This window comes from Astyanax mexicanus, chromosome 9 (genome assembly GCF_023375975.1).
Source record: "Astyanax mexicanus isolate ESR-SI-001 chromosome 9, AstMex3_surface, whole genome shotgun sequence".
Lineage (NCBI taxonomy): Eukaryota > Metazoa > Chordata > Actinopteri > Characiformes > Acestrorhamphidae > Astyanax > Astyanax mexicanus.
This window is the reverse complement of record NC_064416.1, coordinates 28947619-28969088: the sequence shown is the minus strand read 5'-3', so window position 1 is coordinate 28969088 and position 21470 is coordinate 28947619. Positions and strand designations below refer to the sequence as shown.

At 35.8% G+C, this 21470-nt stretch overlaps 1 protein-coding gene across 1 annotated transcript in view; it reads right to left on the bottom strand.

Moving 5' to 3' along the window:
- Positions 1-1878: 1878 nt before the first annotated feature.
- Positions 1879-21470, bottom strand: part of rasgrf1 (Ras protein specific guanine nucleotide releasing factor 1) — a 62367-nt gene continuing 42775 nt past the window's right edge. The window contains exons 17-27 of the mRNA XM_007235681.4: positions 15303-15473; positions 15096-15202; positions 14786-14898; positions 13261-13321; positions 12665-12768; positions 11717-11801; positions 6994-7191; positions 5178-5257; positions 4910-5027; positions 4396-4464; positions 1879-3967 (exon numbers count right to left, since the gene is read on the bottom strand). Coding sequence (XP_007235743.2) covers positions 3875-3967; positions 4396-4464; positions 4910-5027; positions 5178-5257; positions 6994-7191; positions 11717-11801; positions 12665-12768; positions 13261-13321; positions 14786-14898; positions 15096-15202; positions 15303-15473 — 1199 coding nt within the window. The 3' untranslated portion in view covers positions 1879-3874. The remainder of the gene's footprint in view (positions 3968-4395; positions 4465-4909; positions 5028-5177; positions 5258-6993; positions 7192-11716; positions 11802-12664; positions 12769-13260; positions 13322-14785; positions 14899-15095; positions 15203-15302; positions 15474-21470) is intronic.

Below are 21470 nucleotides of genomic sequence, written 5' to 3'. Positions count from 1 at the left end.
TAAAATAGACACTTCAAAGATTAAGAAAAAACAGGTGGCGAAAAAAAATCCACTATGTGCTCGTGGACCCCTGTTTCCATCTAGACTATAAATACAGCTCTGGAGAAATTAAGAGACCACTTCAGTTTCTGAACCAGTTTCTCTGATTTTGCTATTTATAAGTATATATTTTTTGGAACATTAACATTGTTGTTTTATTCTATAAACTACAGACAACATTTCTCTCAAATTCCAAAAAAAATATTGTCATTTAGAGCATTTATTTGCAGAAAATGAGAAATGGCTGAAATAACAAAAAAGATGCAGAGCTTTCAGACCTCAAATAATGCAAACAAAACAAGTTCAAATTCATACAGTTTCAAGAATTCAGAAATCAATATTTGGTGGAATAACCCTGATTTTTAATCACAGTTTTCATGCATTTTGGGATGTTCTCCTCCACCAGTCTTACACACTGCTTTTGGATAACTTTATGCCACTCCTGGTGCAAAAAATCAAGGAGTTTAGCTTGGTTTGATCATCCATCTTCCTCCTGATTATATTCCAGAGGTTTTCAATTTGTTAAAATCAACTAAACTCATCTCTTATTTTATTCCAGAGCTGTACGAGTCCTTCTTACTATAAAATAGAGATGTTAACGAAGTGCAAATAATTATATTACTTAAGTAGACATTTTGGTTATCTATACTTTACTGGAGTAAATTATTTTATAAACACTTCTACTTCTTATTTCTACTCTACATTTTTACAGTTATCTGAGGAAGCCTATTCCCATCTCACCACCTAAAAAAAACAGCCTGCTAAAACTGCTATATCATTGTTTATATTTTAAGATACTAATTTATTATGTTGAGATACTAAGTTATTATTTTGAGATACTATCTAATTATTTTGAGATACTAGTAGACTGTACAGAGACCGAAGCAGATGACTTACTATCTCAAAATCATGAGATAGCAGTTTACTTAATAATAATATTTAAAAAAAAGGTGTGGGATTTTTTTATGGGCTTCCATAATTATCTGTATTTTCTACTCTTTACATTTAAAAAAAATAACTTATTTCAGTGCATCCCAAATGTATATCATTATAGTCATTATGGCATTTTTAGAAAAATGTGTTTTAGAGAGGCAGAATGTATACTATCCACCCCTGTAAGCTTCTGTCCTTATATTTAATTCATTTCTCCCTTTACATTACTTTTATACTTTAAGTAGTAATAAAAGCAGCACTGTTTTGTGTTCTGTATATTGTTTGTTCTTTATAGCTATATAAATACATTTTATTTGATAACACTGCAAGTTTATGTAACAGCAGCTGTGCACATTCTTTAGTCAGTTGTACAGACACTTTTTTCATACAACAGGGTACGTAAATAAAAACCCTGATAATACTGTTGTGCTCAGTATCAATGACTGTAAACTTTAAAAGAGAGATTATATGGTAGGTCTTTATGATAAAATGGTCAATAAATGGAAGCACAAGACACAGATGTATGCAATATACTAGTAACTCATGACAGATTAAAGTGTGTCAGGCATGTGACAGGATGAATTATTGACTAGACCTACTTGACTGCAGTAATAAAACAACTGCCCCTATTTGGAAACTGTAGTAGTCCTGCAAAAACAACTTGCCTCATTTATCTGGCAGATTGATGAGGCTTATGTCTTATTTTCTACACTTTTCTTGTCAAAAACAAACAATCCGCTCACAAGCCTGCAGAGAATGTTTCTGTCTGTAGAGAAATAAAAAAATATATTTAGGCCTAAGTTAGCCATCTGCTACTGTACACAGTACATCATAAATGCTATGTTTAATACAAACATCAACACCACCACCAACAAACAAGTGAAAAACACACACAAAGAGACAAAATCCCCCTGAGATAGAATAGATTTATTAGCAAGAGGTAATCGGGAAACATACAATTTATTTTCTCCTTTTTTTCCTTTTTCTTTTTTTTACAAAACTGGAAATATTTCTCAAGCTGTGGAAATAAACTTAAGGGTTGAAAGATAATTCTCATACCACTGGGTATTGCTAACAGCAAAACGTTTGTTTGTTTATATATCATTTATAAGAGTATGTGCACGTAGATGTGTATACAGTATGTATATATAGACCTATATATATATAATATGTCCTTTTTTCTGGTTTGATAGTTTCTGGTTGATACAGTGTTTGCATGCCTGCCATTTGAGCATTTAGTGTTTCTAGACTGTACATAGTAAAAATACATACAAATATTCACAGAATAAGCACTACATTACTATATTCCTGCTAAGAGAATGGTTATAGACAGGATTACAGTATATGCAAAACACTTTAAAGTCCTCTACCTCTAGATCATGGTTTCAAAATCACAAATCGCTTAGCATTGAGTGTGTAAGCTTAGGATACAACGCTTCAAAGAGGTGTGCTTTACACTAGTACACGTTAAGAAATATGTGGGGCTGCATGTACAAAATATACAGAATACATCTCTGTGTGGTGCATTTGTACAAAATACGTTTCCATGTTTTTGTTTATTCTTTTTTTTTCTAATTTTTTATTCTTTTTCGTGCAAGGACGCAATATCCTGCTTTTTTATTCTAGGGCTACAAAAATACCTTTTTTTTTCGTATGTTGCAGGCGGAGAGACTCATTCACTTTTTCTGATCATACTGTTAAACGACAATGCATTTTACAAAGTGATATACAGTCACGTTCCACAATCACTGGAACAGCAAGAAGGACATAGATTGTCTGTTAATATACAATAGCTGGATAATCTGGTGTGGACTGATGTCGTCGGCCCTAGAGTGCGCTCTCTTCCTTTTCTATTCTTTTCTTTTCTTTTTTAATCCCATCTCTCTTGTTTTGCAAATGCAGAGAAGTGAGGTTGTGAGTGACAAACAGGGCTAAGCAGACTGTATTTACTCTTTTTTGTTATAATGTTTTCCAAAAATATAAATCTTATCTAATGCCATACAAGTAGGTGCCCTGTCGAAAATAGGTACTCTCAAATGAAGGATCTTTAGTTAGATCGTTAGTTCTTGCAAAATGAACTATTTAGCAAAACTGAGGTTTTTGAGTGGTGAAATGACATTTTTTGCATGCACTGATGGGCCAATAACCTTAACTGATGATTTACCAGCAAAATGTATACAGTCTTCATCATCTAATCATGCTTAAAACGTTTCAGCTGTTAAATGCACCACATGTCAGACGCCAGTCAGATGGCCCACATTGACATGGCACTTCAAAGTAGATATCACATACCTTCACACTCAAACAATAAAACGTGTATACTGGCATCCGTTTAGTTAAGTATGGCAACATTGACCTTGGAATACACCTATTATAACCAATAATACTTGCATACAATAGTTTAATTTCTCATTGCTACATGGTATGCATATAGATTAGCTCCATGCATCTATTAAAATTCCTGTTTGGTCAAAGTATCTCTGCTGGCACTGTGTTTCTCTTCAGACAGAAGGCAAGATCCATCACATTACATTCTGACTACAGAGACAACCAGATCTTACATATGACCTCAAGTTCAGCAGTGCGACCCTGGGACAGAGTAACATTTAAATGACTATTGTTCTGAGTAAATATTTATATATATATATATTTGTATTGGTGTCGTTGACTGGAAATCCGCTGTTATAAAGAGAAACACCATGATATCTACAACTGGAGAGATACAAATGAATATATTTTCAAACTTCTCTGTGAACATCTGGAAATGTTTAGGCGCTTCGTTAACTACGAGAAACAAAGTTACAGATACAGAAGTAATAATATGTAATACATAACCTAAGACATGGTAGTGTGTATGAATACATGATAGAAAGGCTGTACATTGTGTAGAAAAGCCTTCTTTTCAGTTGGGCACTTTGGGCTCAATTCTGAGTGAGGCTTCGTACATGCTCTCTTCATCCAATACATTGCTACTGTCCAGCAGATACTGGGCTGCCTAGAAAACACACAAAAACAGATTACAATTAAGATTCAGATTAGACCTGACCTGAATATTTGGTCAGCATCTTTTTAACGTTATTAGTCACAGGTTGTACTGGCAAAAAATAATGAGTTTAATAACATCATATAAAATACCTGTTTCTGATAGAAAATACTTGTTTGTGATTGAAATACCTGTTTCTGAGAGAAAATACCTGTTTCTGAGAGAAAATACCTGTTTCTGATAGAAAATACCTGTTTCTGATAGAAAATACCTGTTTGTCATTGAAAATATCTGTTTCTCATTGAAAAAAGAGTATTTTGTTTCTACAGATATACCTAGTAATAAATTCACTACTTGTAACATTTGTTATATCTCTCTTGTAACTATCATACAAAAATAACTAAAATAGTAATACTAATTATTATAGTAATAATGCATACCTTTGGCTGATGATCAATCTTGTATGCTGTTTGCTGAAACTGTCTTATTTCTCTGATAATATGGGAGATCTGAAAATTTATAGAAATAGAAAACATGGGTTATAATTGCAATTAAAACATTTGTTACATTTGCATTGTTTCTTTAAATCATTTTACAATATCACTAGTATATATGCTATTTAATTAACACAATCAACAGAGTCAGTCTGGCTATGTTGAAACAGGTAATCTGTTAAGGCAAGAATAATTTCAACTATTCAGTGTCCACAGTCCACTATCCACAGTCAAGCAAGATTTACATCGCCATGGACTAAAAAACTGCTGTCCAAGAAAAAAGCTTTCAAAACTTCTGTTTTCAGCTGATCATATGATCAATTGCAAAAGTTGCCACAAACCATCATCTAGAAAGTTGAGCCTGGACAAAACTGGACATTCAAACTTGAGAATCCCAAATACAAATCTAAGGTGGTTGTAAAATTAATAAAATAGGCTAAAAAGGGAAATATATATTTACCATCCTCATCTTAGAGAAATTAACAAGGTTGTCCTCTGTGTAGTTCGGTGTCCCTTCCTCAATGAACGCCAGGTCTGTGAGGTACATCCCCAGGTACGGCACACACGGAGGGTCACAACTAGTATACAGGATGACAATAGCACTCATCACCTAATGTACACACTGTTCATTTTCACATACATGCGCTGAGAACATTTTCCAGACAAATAAAGTCTAATACAAAACACGATAAATATAAATGTGAAGTAGTAACTTATTTCCAGTTTACTTTTTCAGAGCTTCTCGTAGGTTCTTGAAACGTCCCTCAGATGAGACCAACTTTTGCAGCTTGTCAATAACGGTTTTGGTCTAAGGAATGAATAAAGACAAAATACCAATTATGTTTATGCATTCAAAGAACCCATCTTTTGCCATTGTTTTTGCATTTTATTGTGATCTGAATTTAGCAATTTTGTGGTCTTACACCTCAAAAACCAGGGTCATTATCAGAGCTTTATCCCTTAATGCAAAATTAAACAGACTTTTACTGTGTGTTTAATGCTACACTCAGACTACACTACATTTCTGATTTTACAATGTTTACTATTGTGCCTTAAATATGTGCCATGTGGTGATATGAACATGATAGTGTGTGTTTTTATATTATGCCCTTTTTTTCTCTACAGTTTAATATAACAATCACACTTATTGCAGTATACTGCATCATAAGCCCTGTATTGGGATACATATCATAACGCCAAGTTCTCAAATATGCACAGCTCTCGACAATCACTGATTTTTATCTTTTAAAGAGAACTTTAGATAACATTTCAAGAACTGATCCAGATTGTCTCTGAACTTGTTTAAGTTGCACTGTCCCTTATTCATCGTAAATGCAGCTTATAACAAAGTAGATGAGTGCAGATAATTTGCTGAACAGTTTCTCTGATTTTGCTATTTATAGAAATATGTAAAATTGTAAAAATATGTAAAATTGACATTGTTGTTTTATTCTATACACTACAGACAACATTTCTCCCAACCCCCCTGCCCCCCCCCCCCAAAAAAAAAATTGTCATTTAGAGCATTTATATGCAGAAAAATAAAAATAGCTGAAATAACAAAAAAGATTCAGAGCTTTTAGACCTCAAATAATGCAAAGAAAACAAGTTAATATTCATAAAGTTTTAAGAGTTCAGAAACCAATATTTGGTGGAATAACTCTGGTTTTTAATTATAGTTTTCATGCATCTTTGCATGTTGTCCTCCACCAGTCTTATATACTGCTTTTTGATAACTTTATGCCACTCCTGGTGCAAAAATTCAAGCAGTTCAGCATCAGCTATATTCCAGAGGTTTTGAATTTGGTATAAACAAAAGACCATATAATTATTACCTGTATATATATATATATATATATATATATATATATATATATATATATATATATATATATATATATGTGTGTTTTTTTTGAGGAATAACAAAAGCAAACCATCTCAAATTCTCTGTTTGCACACATAGGATTGCATGTATTATTTGTTAACAATATTGTTAACATACTTCATTAACCTCTTTTATTTAATAATAATGTGATGGTAAGTCCCCTTTTCTCGACATGACCAATTATTCCTTCTTAGTAGTGTGTACATAAAACAAAGCCTGTTCTACAGAGCAGGAATGACAGCAACAGTCAGTAAGTTTGGAGGTTTGTTGATTGAGAACTATGTTACTCCACAACAGTGTGACATATGACCATTTGCCGTCTTTGGCAACACTGACAGGGTGTTAAGGGCAGTGGTTGATATGGTCTGTGTGCATGTAGTCCTGTGTCATGGTCGTGCAGCCGTCTGCCAAGGGTGCTAATGACTCATGGAAGGTGAGATTGCTCAGAGCATATCATTGATATTCTGTATGATATTCCGCATTTTTGAGTACATTGTGTTGTTAATTTTGTTCACTTATGAAATACTGTCATGTGTCAAATTGCAATTTCATCCCTTAGATCCATACTAGACCATTTTATTTAAGAAAATACTCCTGCTTTTAATGTAAAAGAAAAATGTCAGGGACTGCTGTTTTAACAATAGACAGTGCTTTCCAACCTGTTTGGAGACTTTAAGCCATGTCTTTTTGAGGCGAAAGATGGAGCTGCGGTTGAGGGAGGAAGTGATTTCCAGCACAGCGTTGTAGTTATGGAGACAGCGGCAGATGTCGGCTACTGCCACCCACTTCTCCATCACTGCCACCCGCGTGTTCACATCGTCACATCTCAGGATCTCCGATGCAATCAGGTTGCTTATCTTTGAAGGGAAACAAGAAAACACTTACAAACTTAAACATCAGTTTTATAGCAGTTATCAAATAATAAATAAATATATTGGCAAAAACAAGACAAAATATAGCCGCAAGCGGCGATTTACGGGGTTCGAGCGTTACAGGCAAAGAGACCCCTGGAGGCCAGTTAGGCTTAAAACATGTTGCCGGTTGACCGGCATCGCCAAACTGGATGAGGATGACCAGCATGACCGTGAAGACCAAGCTAGATTACCAGCATGACTAATCTGGATGACAAACTTGTTGACCATATTGACCAAGCTGGAAGACCATAATGACCAAACTGGATGACCAGCATGGCAAAGGTGGTTGGCCAGAATGACCAAGCTGGAAGACCACCATTACTATGAGGACAAAGCTGAATGACCAGCAGGACCATAATGACCAATGTGAATGGCCAGCATGACCAAGCTGGATGGCCAGCATAACCAAGCTGGGTGACCAGCGTGACCATAAAGACCATAATGGCAATGCTAGATGAGTGGTGTGAGTAAACTAGTTGAAAAGCATTGATAAATTGAGCTGTAGTGTTCATCAGGTTTTATGTGGTCTCTTACTGCACTCTAGTGGGCATTTGGTGAAACAAATTCAGTTCTTAAATTGAAAAAACACAAGGCATAAAAAGGGCATATAAATAACCCGTATATAGTATATAAGTTTTGACCTGATTAACATTCTGCCTGTTAAAAGCTTGCTGGAATGTGATTGGCTAATAGTGACCACAAAAGTGTCCATATCAAATTTTCATTTGGTGTACCATTAGTGCATGGGCCATAGATGATAACTGGCAAAGACGACCTTGATAGCTTGTATGGTTCTAGAGAAACAGCTATCGAGCATTGGCCCCACCCCCTGGGGGGGTGTATGTCTACTTAAACTGACAGGGTATCTGAGAATCATGTAATGATCAAAGGACTGAAGTGGTATTAGTGTCAGGTTAAGCATTCAAAAGTTATAAGTGTTAAAGAGATTTTACTGCACCATGGTAGAACTCATTTGCATATGGCGGCCATATTGTTTATAAATGTAAAGATTTTTTTAATAATTATTGAGGAGTAAGCTCTGCTGAACTGTTTGATACCAAACATGTCATGATTGGTCAAGGATCCAAGGACAAGATCTCAAAAGTAAGTTTTGCATATTATGCAAATAAAAAAAAAATTAAGTGGGTGGAACATAAACAAGAATGACCCAGGTGGCTGACCAGCATGAACAAGAAGGATAAATATGTTCAATTAAGCAAGACAAGCAAGATTGAATAAGTTCAGCAGAGCTTTAATTTAGAATAATTCACCTGTAGCTGTTTCACCAAATGACCACCAGAGCGCAGCAAGAGACCACATATAACCTGCTGGAAATCTATCACTCTATAAGTAAGACAGAACATTCCCTATCAGTGTGTTTCTATTTATTACAAAGAGAGGAAAAGTCCGATTGGGCTCAAAATTGGTACTCATGATCAAGATGTCTGTATATATATGTCTGTAAATTTGTGTGTTGATAGGGTCAAAGGTTCCTGACTTCTGTCCATTTAGGCTTGAAAAAAGCGATAATACAGGCTTATGGCCTACAAAATGGCTGTTGCTCTTTGGCCATATTAGAGGCAAAAAATATCTGATTTGGCTCAAAATTTGCAATCAGGATCACAATATCAGTCTATATATGTATGTCAATTTCTGTGTCAATAGGGTCAAAGGTTCCTGACTTCTGTCCATTTAGATTTGAAAAAAGCGATAATACAGGCTTGAGGCCTACAAAATCGCTGTAGTTTTCCAGCCGTTGTAGAGACAAAACATGTCCGATTTGGCTGAAAATTTGCAATCAAGATCTGATTATCAGTCTATATATGTGTACAAATTTGTGTGTTGATAGGGTGAAAGGTTCCTGTCTTCTGTCCATTTAGGTTGGAAAATAGCGATAAATAGAATAAATTGAAAATAGTTATTTTATCACTGTAGAGCCTACTGAAGACTTATTTGGCTCATACTTGGCACATGTACTTCAAATGTCATTGTTAATTAGTAGCTTCAACAGTTTTGGCATGTTTTAAACTTTGACAGAGTTTTGGCCAAATAACTCTGAAAAGGCTTTCACGTACATGTTTGATCAAGGTTTATGGGCCTCAAATAGTTAAAATATCAAGATTTTTTTGATAATTATTTACCTACAGGGTCTCAAGATTGCATCAAGACCAAATTTGTTTTGATTGATTAAGGACTTAAAGACAAGTTCGAAAAGAGCAATTTTTACTCTTTTGGCCACTGATGAAAATCTTTGCATTTTTGGTAAACATATGTAATTACAAAGTTGTAAAGGCTACAGCAATGTATACAACTAAAAAAGAATAACAAGCCTATGCCACTTGTACCTTTAGATATAACTGATTTTCTGCTATAGCGCCCCCTTGAGGCCAATCAACGTCATATTTTAATGGATGATAGAAGGCCCGGAGATACATGTAGGGTATAAGTATCGTCCTGATTGGTCATTGTTTAGCCTGTCAAAAGCTTGCTGGAATCTGATTGGCTAATAACGATTGCAAAAATTTGCATATCAAATTTTCCTTCTGTAAAACATTAGGACATAGGCCATAGATGATACATGCCAAAGGAGAGCTTCATAGCTTGTACGGTTCCTGAGAAACAGATTTTTAGCTTTGGCCCCGCCCCCTGGGGGCGTATGTCTACACAGATTGACAGGCTACCTCAGAATCATGTTGGCATCAAAGTTGTAAAGTGGCATTAGTGTAGGTTTAAGCATTCAAAAGTTACAGCTGTTAGAGTAAATTTGGGTGTGCCACGGTAAGATTAATTTGCATATGGCGGCCATATTGTTTAAAAATTTCTCAATTTTTTTGATAATTATTGAGGTTGGGACTCTGCTGAGTTGTTTGACACCAAATATGACAGGATTGGTCAATGACCCTAGGACAAGTTCTCAAAAGTAGGTTTTGCATATTATGCTAAATAGCAAAAAATCTAAGTGGGCGGAGCTTAGTGGTTCTATTGACCTTTTTGATTTGACATTAACCAAGGAATCATATAATGCAAGAATTTTAGCTCTAGCTATCAGGGCGTAGGAGTTACGAGGCCAAACGCGTTGACCTTCGCCATAGCGCCCCCTTGAGGCCGATCGGGCTCATCTTTTGAATCTGAGTAGCGGTGAGAAGTACTACCATATGACCAAGTCTCAGCCCTGTAGGCCTTACGGTTTCTTCTGCCCAATCACTTCTATGGCAGAAAAAGAATAAGAACTATAATAATAATAATAATAATAATAATAATAATAATAATAATAATAATAATAATAATAATAATCAGAACAATTACAATAGGGTTTCTAGCACTACGTGCTCGAACCCCTAAATATATGCAAATTAAGACAAATATATGTATATTAAGCAAACAAAATCTGCCAATGGAGTAAGCAAAATTTTCTTAGTAAGATTTCTTAAAAATAGCAATGGCAAAGTATCAAAATGAGTGAAGTAACACCTAAAACAAGCAAAAAAGTCACTGTTTTTGGACACAAGAATCAGAATAATTTGATTGCTGCTTGATTGTGCTTGATTGATTGAGTTCAAATTACTTAAAATAAGGTACAAATTCTACGTAAGAATGATTAAGATAATTATCCCTAAAATAAGCAAAATAATCTAACACTTACAATGCTTAGTAATACAAAAAGTCTTATCAGAGAAGAAAATAAGATAAGATTTATTTCCTTAAATTTAAAAAAAAATAAAAAATTACTTAAGATTTAGTTTGTTGCAGTGTATTTGATACAAAAAATTATAAATCAATCAATGGTCTAAAATGTTACTTTTCAAGATATTAATACTGATGTAACTCCTAATCTCCCTTTATGCGCTGCACATTTAAGTGTTCTGTTTACAATACAGTCAATTAGTCTTTAGCTTATTAATAAGCTGAAAAAACATTGTTTGTATTTGGAAGGAAGTTAAACGTTAACAGAAACAATGCACGAACAATAATAAATAATGTTTGTCTGATGTCTCGGTACAGAGTTGTAGAGGTTCCTAATCGGGTCCTGGTATAATCCATTTCATGCAGCTTCAGTTTTCTCACGCATTTTCTGCAGATTTTGCAGTAGGGTGAAGCATGATATCAAACCATTTATCTTGATGCTAACAAAAGTGACTCCACACATGGATTCATTGGTTGTTTGCATCAAAGTAAAAGTGAGTCAGTCCATAGGTTCTCTTTCTCTCTTTGGTCTGTGTAGTTATCCCAGATCCTTCATGTCCCTAGTGCATTCCTTTGTCTATCCACAGTCTCCAACAAAGTTGTACAGTAATAACTACTCCAAATGTTTACAAACTCTTCATTTAGGCAGAATGGAAAGCATGCGCAATACAAAAAAATGTGAGGGCACAGGAATACAAAAACGTGCAGCACAGGGGAACACAAGCAACACACATGTGAACCACTGACCTAGAAACAACAGTCATTAAAAAAGTTTGATACGTACATCATTGAAGTGCTTTGTCGTTTTCATGATGTAAGGTGTTTTCTCATTCTTATCATTCTTCATCCAGCCTTGGCCAAAGAACTCCCTGGAAATAACAGTAAGAACAGTAAAAACTTTCGAACTAGATATTTTAATGTTGTAGGCCACACAACAAAGACCAATTTCTATAGATGAAAAATAAAGTATCCTATTCTATTGATTAGTATTATTATCGTTTTACACATCTTGTTACAGACATGTTTTTCTTTTTGTTTAACTGGCTGGCTATCATCCAGCTCTTCAGCCATTAACATTTTTGCATAGAAATAAAAGCAACAAACATGTAACATTGTATCTTCAAAACCTTCAAAAATCTTCAAAACAAAAAATTGCAACTCTTTCACTCTTTCAAAAAAAAAAACACACTCTCTAATACTTAATTGTACCACCTTTAGCTTTGATTGCAGCACACATTCACTGTGGCATTGTTTCGATAAGCTTCTGCAATGTCACAAAAGTTATTTCAATCCAGTGTTGCATTCATTTTTCACCAAGATCTTGCAGCATTGATGATGGAAGAGTCTGACCGCTGAACAAAGCCTTCTCAATACAGCATATTACAAAGATTCTCAATGAGGTTAAGATCTGAACTCTGTGGTGAACAATACATGTGTGAAAATGATGATCTCATGCTCCCTGAACCACTCTTTCACAATTCCAGCCCTCATGAATCCTGACATTGTTCATCTTGGAATATGAAGGGAAAAAATCCATTGATGGAATAACCTGGTCTGTATTCAGTATATTCAGGTAGTCAGCTGACCTCATTCTTTCAGCACATACTGTTGCTGAACCTAGACCTGCAGACCAACTGTAGCATCAACCCTACATCATTGCTTAGTTAAATCCATGTGGCGCATTTTTTTTGGTCAGGCAGTGTATTAAACACTGGAAGAAATGTGTACTCACTCATATGGGATCACTTTGAAGACCAGGTGGTCTAGCAGGGTGAGCTGCTCTGCGATCTCCAGAGCTGAGTGATTCTCAAAGGGCTCTGCTTTTCCACTCTCAGCCTGTTACACACACAAACAAACAGACACAATGTAAATTATAATAAATAAATGCCTTGGCTCTTGTTGTACGGCACTTGTATAATAGTAGATGCGTGCCCAAATCTAAGCTTAAGTCGAGGATCTGTCTAATGAAGAGTACTTATCAGTAGGCTGTTTGTTACACATATAGAACAGGCTAACCAGGCTTTGTAAGGACATCACGCATGAATGCCACATGCCAATGAGGTGTGTTTACCATGGTCTCCATTTTCCACCATGTTTTGTGTTGCTTTTTTAGTTTTCCTTTTACGGTATGAATCGTGGGTCTGGATGTATCTTTACAAAATGCTCTAAACTTCAGCTGCATTTCTCGGCTGTTTACAATACCTGTCACTTTGAAACAGCCTCCAATGACATAGCAGCTAAAAATGCAGCACACCTAAAATGCAGCCTACACTTGAAAGCAGCTTATGTCCGATATTTACTTCATTTATAAAGTATTGAGCCACTCACCATCTGAAGCACCTCCTCCAGGGTGATCTGATTGTCACCAGGGTCCTCCTGAGTGAGTGTCCTGTCAGAAGAATTATGAATAGTCTTTACAGCAGCGTAAGGACTCTTTGCAATCAGCAACATTATAATTAAGCTAATAATCTGGGGCTAGAGTTAATGGAGCCTAATTAAAAAGGTTAATATAGATTTTTCTGCCATTCTTAAGAACTCCTATGATCTGACTCTGTTTGTCTCGGTAAATGATCTGACATCTTATAAGAACAGTAATATTAAAAAAAAGAATATTCATGAACATACTATAACTCATTTGTTATAATCTAATTTAGTCAAGAAACAAAGTTAGCCAACATGTAAATTACCCCAAAACAACAACTGCCTCCTTAGTACTGATAGAAGTGGATGGATCTGGTGCAACTTCACTGCACAACAGGTTGTCTGGCAATAATTTCACTGAGCAAAAAAATAGTAAAAAAAAAAGCAGCACTTGTTGACTTTAGAATTTCTGATTTTTAGAGATACAAAAATAACCAACGCGTTTGGTGAATATAAAAGGTTTTATTAAAGGTAAAACTAAGAATATTATCTATGATATCTAAAGTCCATGTGGAAAGTATATGTGGGAGAGAAGTCTAGACCACTAAAAGACAGAATTACAGAACATCGAAGCTCAATTGTAAGAAATTATTTAACTAACCCTGTAGCAAGACATTTTAAAGAAAAAGGCCATTCTCTTTCCTCTTTTTTACTGAACAAATTGTACAAATACAAAATACACAAACAGGGTGTAATACAGAGCAAAATAGAAAAAATATTTTTTTTATTTTAAGATAAACTTACAAACTTAATACATTATTAGATTCAGCTGATTGAGCACTGACATGTTTTAATGTAGCCAATCCTACTATACCTCACTCATTTTAAAGTTGACCATCATTTTATTTTTTTAAATAAACTTATAACACACATTTTTATAATTTATTTACATTTTTATTGTGGTATCAAAACCAGAATAATTACATTTTAGTGGTACTGTTACTGATTACCAAAATGCCAGACCTGGTACCAGGTTACTTGCTGTAATCTGCCACAAGATGGAGCCACACACTCATCTAAGTGTTTTTTTTTTTTTTTTTACAATTGTGCAACATGTATAACCTGATCACTGTTTATATCCTGTTCATAAGAGTACAGCGTTATATAATCTATTCACTACGAGATCCAGCACAGTTCTAAAAACAGACAGTAGCAGCAGTGTGTACTGGTATAGAAGAGGACATGGAAGACAATGTGATGAAATGTTCACTGTTTTTTTTTTATGAAATTGTCAATTGTCTCACTTTCAACATCTGATATGTGTTATATGTTATATTATTAATAAATTATTGGTTTATTAGATTTGAAAATTGCTGAATTCTGCTTTTAGTATTTACATTTATTTACATTTTACACAGCTTCCCAACTTTTACAAAACTGAGGTTTGGGATCATTTTAGAGACGTCAGGGAGGTTCTGTGTGAAAGTTTTACCTTATGATGTTGGCTGCTGCTTTTCTTTCCTGGGTCAGCAGCTCGGGGTCATGCATGACTTCCTCCAAGAAACTGATCACCTTCATTTTTAGCTCTACGTTGGTCTCGAAGTCCTAAATGTGAACACACAGACACAGATAGAGAGATAGAATGAGACATAGGCATACAGAGAAGATTAAGGATAAAAGAATAAAAAAATATTCTTTTATAAGATAAAACAAAAAAACAGTACAGATAAAACAAACACTTAAACAGTGGGATACTAAAAGTTCTGATAGTGAAAACTGAGTGGATGCAACAAGCTTTTTACCTGTGAATGCTTGGACACCCAGTGTCTCAGGACATTAAGAACTCGGTTAGTTGCTGCCCGGCGAATCACAAACTCCTTATCTCCATTCCTCTGGTCTGTGGGGAACCCTGGGAACCAATCACAATTCATATTGACCGTTTTCTGCCCAGCAACTAATGTAGCCTCCCTATAAGGATTCTAACTGAGTTCTGACCGCTGTGCTGATACCTGTGCTGGCCAGAGACATGCGGCGGTACTTCTCTTTGGTCGGCGTTCCCTCATTGGCACCTGCCGTGGCGATGGCGAAGGCAGATGCTGCAGACAGTGCGCTACGATTGTTGTCCAGTTCTCGGCAGGATGACATCACCATGCCATTATTGTAGGAGAACAAGGAGAATTCTGCATGACAAGAGAGTGAAAAAAACTCCTATAAATAAAGTGGGAGTATTTGGTCATTTAAGACATTAAATAGTGTTTGTTCAACCTAATTTCCAAAACAAAGAGATCGGTTTAATATGGGCTGGAAAATAATCACAGAGCGATTCTATTGTTACATTGTGCAAACATGGACTTAATTAGTAATAAAACTTCAATGAGGTAAAGGCATAAAATGCATTTAATTTTTAAAATTTGAAAAATTAGGTATATTACACTTAAAGAATCATGCCCAAATTTAGGGCAGATCGTGCATCCTTTAAAAATATGTTAGTATGAAAAAGTTTGGGCACCCCTAATAATTTTCATGATTTTCCTTTAAAAAATCATTGGTTGTTCTGATCAGCAATGTCAGTTAAAAATATCATAGCAGGCGAACACACTAATATTTGAGAAGTGAAATAAAGTTAATAGTGTGCAATAATTATTTTAACAACTTAAATTTAGCAGGTGCATACATTTGGGCACCCTTGTGTTTTTATTGATTTGAATACTTTTAGCTCTAATTATTGGAACAAAAAAAAATTGGTAAGCTCACTGACCCTTGACCTACAGACACACAGGTGAATCCAATTATGAGAAAGGCTTGAGGTGCCAGTTGCAAGTTTTTCTCATCTTCTTTAAAGAATGGCAACATGGGAGCCTCAAAACAACTGTAAAATGATCTGAAAACAAAGATTGTTTAACATAATGGTTTAAGGGAGAAATACAAAAAGTCATCTCAGAGATTCAGCTGTCAGTTTTCACTGTGTCAGTTTTCCACTTTCTCACATAGAGAGGAAATGAACGACCACAGGCACAGTTCTAGGTAAGGCCCGAAGTGGCAGGCCAAGAAAAATCTCAGGTTTCAGACCTGAATATTATTAAAATATGTGGTGTGATTTAAAGTGGGCTGTTTGTGCTCTGAAACCATCAAACCTTAACTGACTTAACTGTAGATGTTTTATAAAGAAGAACGGTCCAAAATACCTTCAACCAGTAGAAAATACTAAAAACTTCATCTATCAACTTCAGAAATCGATGTGTTCCTCTGCTATATGATATACTTAACTGAAATTGTTGATCTGAACAACCAATGATTTATAAATCATGAAAAGTATCAGTGGCGCCCAAAGGTTTTCATACTACGGTATCTCTTAAAAAAGGAAAGGTAATACAAAGCTAAAAAAGCATAATACTTATTAGTCCATAATGAGCTCATTGTCACAAAACCAGGCAAAGCAACTCTCTAAACTTCAACAAACCAGTTACTATGGAGTACAGGATGTAGTAATATTCTTTAGTCCACTCAGTAAACTGCAGTGACAAAAATACAAACCTAGGTGTAAAAACACCAAAAACACAATGCTAGTGGTGTAGTAAAGACCACTGGAGCTGAGTCTGAGTCAAGATTGAGAGCAAGAGCAGTCAAGATAAAGAAAAGGCCAACTCTAGGGCTGCAACTAATGATTGTTTTGGTAGTCGACTAATCTGTCAATTATTTCCCAGATTGGTCAACGATAATTTCTTCCACAAGAGACCACATCAGTTTCTAAATCAGTTTCTCTGATTTTGCAATTCATAAGTATATGTTTGAGTAAAATAAACCTTTTTTTATTCTATAAATTATGGACAACATTTCTCCCAAATTCCAAATAAAAATATTGTCATTTAGAGCATTTATTTGCAGAAAATAAGAAATGGCTGAAATAACAAAAAAAAAGATGCAGAGCTTCCAGACCTCATATAATGCAAATAAAACAAGTTGATATTATTAGCTCTTCTTTTTTTTCCAGAGCTGTATGTATAGTACCAGCCAAAATCTTGGACACACTTCTTGACATTCGGTGTGTTTTCTTTCTTTTTTTTATGATTTTTTTAAATTAATTTTAATATTGAAGTTATTGAAGCAATACAGGAACTATTTTATAAACAAAAAGTGTTAATCAAGCCAGAGTACCATATTTATCATTGAGGACAGATCAGCACACACTATTTTATTTAAGTTTCTTCATGAGGGAGAATCACTTATAGAATCACTTATAGGAATAGTTTTCTCAGCATCTTGGATGAGTTTCTCGAGGTTCTGAACAATAGTTGCTGCTTTTTCTTTACACTGTGAAGCTCCAGCTCATCCCAAATCACCATCTCATTTGGGTTTAGGTCAGGGGATTGTGGAGGACAAACACTTATTTGCTTAATACATGATTTCATATGTATCCCTTAATTGTTTTCAGGACTTCAATATTAATCTACAATGTAGGAAATTAATTATATAATGAAATAAAGAAAAATACTGAATGAGAAGGTGCATCTAAATGTTTGACTGATACTGTACATATATAACATTTCCAAATGAGGTCAAGACCAAGAGTTCTACAACACTACACACTACCAACAATAATAATGATGATACTGAACTAAGAACATCTCTTTTATTAGTATCTGTACTGGTATCCGCAGTTGTGTATCAGAATCTGATTACAAATGAAAAGTGGATTGGTTCACAGCAAAACTAATTTTTGTGACTATAATAATTGTAAAAAGGAAATATCTCAATGATGATAAATTAACTACATGCACTGCAACTCTAGTTATACTTCTATAAAAATCTAAACCATTCAAAAGAAACATGACATTGCCTTTGTCAGCTAAAAATAGCCAAAATAATTTCATGCTAATACAAGTATTAATCTGTTAATCTGTTGTGTTTAAAAGGAATGGCATCCCCTTAAAACGTGGTATGGTAGGTGTCACATAAGACATGATCTGCTCAAGCAGGAATAATGGAGGCAGTGACATTATCACTGCAGTGGATGAGCCTTCAACAGTGACCTATAAAAATGTCACAAATATCTACAACAGCAAACGCTCCATCAACACGAGCCTCGAACCAGCTTAGCAACAACTACAGGAATGCGCTTCGTATTGTCCAGCTGGTGTACAAAGCTCTATTGCGTACTGTTAGGGAGCTGATGAGATGTGGTTTGCGAAAGTAAAGCTTATTTTCTACCAGGAGGAGGTTTTGCATGTTATTACAGAGCATCCCTTGCTTTCCACAGTGTGCAACAGAAACCAACAGGGGGCAGCATCACACACAGAACTGCTGAATGCGTCTCTGGCAAGACAATGGGCAGGGCTTTGATTTCCAAGATGGTCGAGACTAAAAATAGCCTGTAAAACAAAAAAGCTTAGAAGCTACAGAAAGCAGAGGTCTGCGATGCTGTGTAATTAAAACAAATAAAAGTGTGATTGATATAGAAGAAGAATTCTTTATGATCAGTAATCTGCCATAGGTGGGTTTTATTTTGGTACATCAACAAGGTTTAACAGCAGCACTGCGTCACATGTGCGTGTGCATCGTACACGCTCAATATTGACCTCTGACCTTAAATTCAGACAGCAGAGCTAGAAGAATGTAAAGACCTACAGCTTCAACCAGCAAATATCCAGCAAACGCCCGTAACCAAGGGCAGAGAGACTACATGTTAATGGTTGCTATGGTACAAGTTTTCTAAACACCTACTCAGGCCTCCTTTGGCGTTTCCCTGTGCTTTTCCCTTCATTTTTTTTTTCATAACCCACAGAACAAATGAGATTCTGCATGAATCGTGCCTTGGGTGGCTTCCGTCTCCGAGCTCAGAATTAGTTCAGGCCTACACGGCACAATGTGTGCTGAGAGATGCTACAAAAACGTGACAACTGAACACACGCAGTAGAACAGTATGTGGGACAGCATGTGAAACTCTCAACAAAGGTGAAGTCTGCCAATATGGAGTCAAAAAAGGGTCATAAAGATTTTGAGTTTGTAAAACAGAAGTCACAAATGTACTGAAACTTGTAACTGCGTTTAAACAACTACATGCACAAAAATCCAAATCCACAAATTAACTGGAATGTGCAAACTTGAAACAGAAAGTAATATTAATAATAATTCAAATGTACAAATGAGAATTATATATATATATATATATATATACAGTTGTGGTCAAAAGTTTACATACACTTGTAAAAAAACATAATGTTATGGCTGTCTTGAGTTTTCAATAAGTTCTACAACTCTTATTTTTCTGTGATAGAGTGATCGGAACACATACATGTTTGTCACAAAAAACAGTCATAAAATTTGGTTCTTTCATAAATTTATTATGGGTCTGCTGAAAATGTCACCAAATCTGCTGGGTCAAAAATATACATACAGCAACAAAATTTGTCAATTTTGGTGATGTAGCGAGTTGTGTCAATCAAATTAGCTTCATGTCATGGCCTCTTCACTTCTTGTAAGTGATTCTGATTGACTACAGCTGTTGACTTCTCATGAGCCCATTTAAATAGGGCTCATTTGACCCAGTGATTAGACTCAGCTACAAAAGCTACAATGGGAAAGTCAAAGGAACTCAGTGTGGATCTGAAAAAGCGAATTATTGACTTGAACAAGTCAGGGAAGTCACTTGGAGCCATTTCAAAGCAGCTACAGGTCCCAAGAGCAACTGTGCAGACAATTATACGCAAGTATAAAGTGCATGGAACAGTTGTGTCACTGCCACGATCAGGAAGAAAACGCAAGCTATCACATGCTGCCGAGAGGAGATTGGTCAGGATGGTCAAGAGTCAACCAAGAATCACCAAGAAGCAGGTCTGCAAGGATTTGGAAGCTGATGGAACACAGGTGTCAGTCTCCACAGTCAAGCGTGTTTTACATCGCCATGGACTGAGAGGCTGCCGTGCAAGAAAGAAGCCCTTGCTCCAGAAAAGGCACCTTAAGACTCGGCTGAAGTTTGCTGCTGATCACATGGACAAAGATAAAACCTTCTGGAGGAAAGTTCTCTGGTCAGACGAAACAAAAATTGAGCTGTTTGGCCACAACACCCAGCAATATGTTTGGAGGAGAAAAGGTGAGGCCTTTAATCCCAGGAACACCATGCCTACTGTCAAGCATGGTGGTGGTAGTATTATGCTCTGGGGATGTTTTGCTGCCAGTGGAACTGGTTCTTTGCAGAAAGTAAATGGGATAATGAAGAAGGAGGATTACCTCCAAATTCTGCAGGAAAACTTAAAACCATCAGCCCGAAGGTTGGGTCTTGGGCGCAGTTGGGTGTTCCAACAAGACAATGACCCAAAACACACATCAAAAGTGGTAAAGGAATGGCTAAACCAGGCTAGAATTAAGGTTTTAGAATGGCCTTCCCAAAGTCCTGACTTAAACCCCATTGAGAACATGTGGACAGTGCTAAAGAAACGGGTTCATGCAAGAAAACCATCACATTTAGCTGAACTGCACCAATTCTGTCAAGAAGAGTGGTCAAACATTCGACCTGAAGCTTGCCAGGAGCTTGTGGATGGCTACCAAAAGCGCCTAGTTGCCGTGAAAATGGCCAAGGGACATGTAACCAAATACTAATGTTGCTGTATGTATATTTTTGACCCAGCAGATTTGGTGACATTTTCAGAAGACCCATAATAAATTTATGAAAGAACCAAATTTTATGACTGTTTTTTGTGACAAACATGTATGTGTTCCGATCACTCTATCACAGAAAAATAAGAGTTGTAGAACTTATTGAAAACTCAAGACAGCCATAACATTATGTTTTTTTACAAGTGTATGTAAACTTTTGACCACAACTGTATATATATATATATATGAGTATATATAAATATATATTTTTAAATGTGTAAATCCAATCTCTTGAATGTGTGAATCAGTACTGCTCAAATGGCTTAAGCTGGGTCAGACCAAAAATCACATGGAATTTGTGAGGTTGTAAATGTGACAGTGGGTGTTTTTCACTGTGGAGCTAAAAATCCTCTCATTCATCTTCTCTGCTGCGTGTGCGAAGCTCTAGCTGCAGTTGCGAATTTTGACCCTGTTTTTACGCCTGATTGATGGACCAATAGGAAAGCTTTATCTAGACCAATCAGATTACGGGGTTTGTTTAACCAATCAGAACACTGGGTGGGTCTCTGCAGCTCGGAGTACTG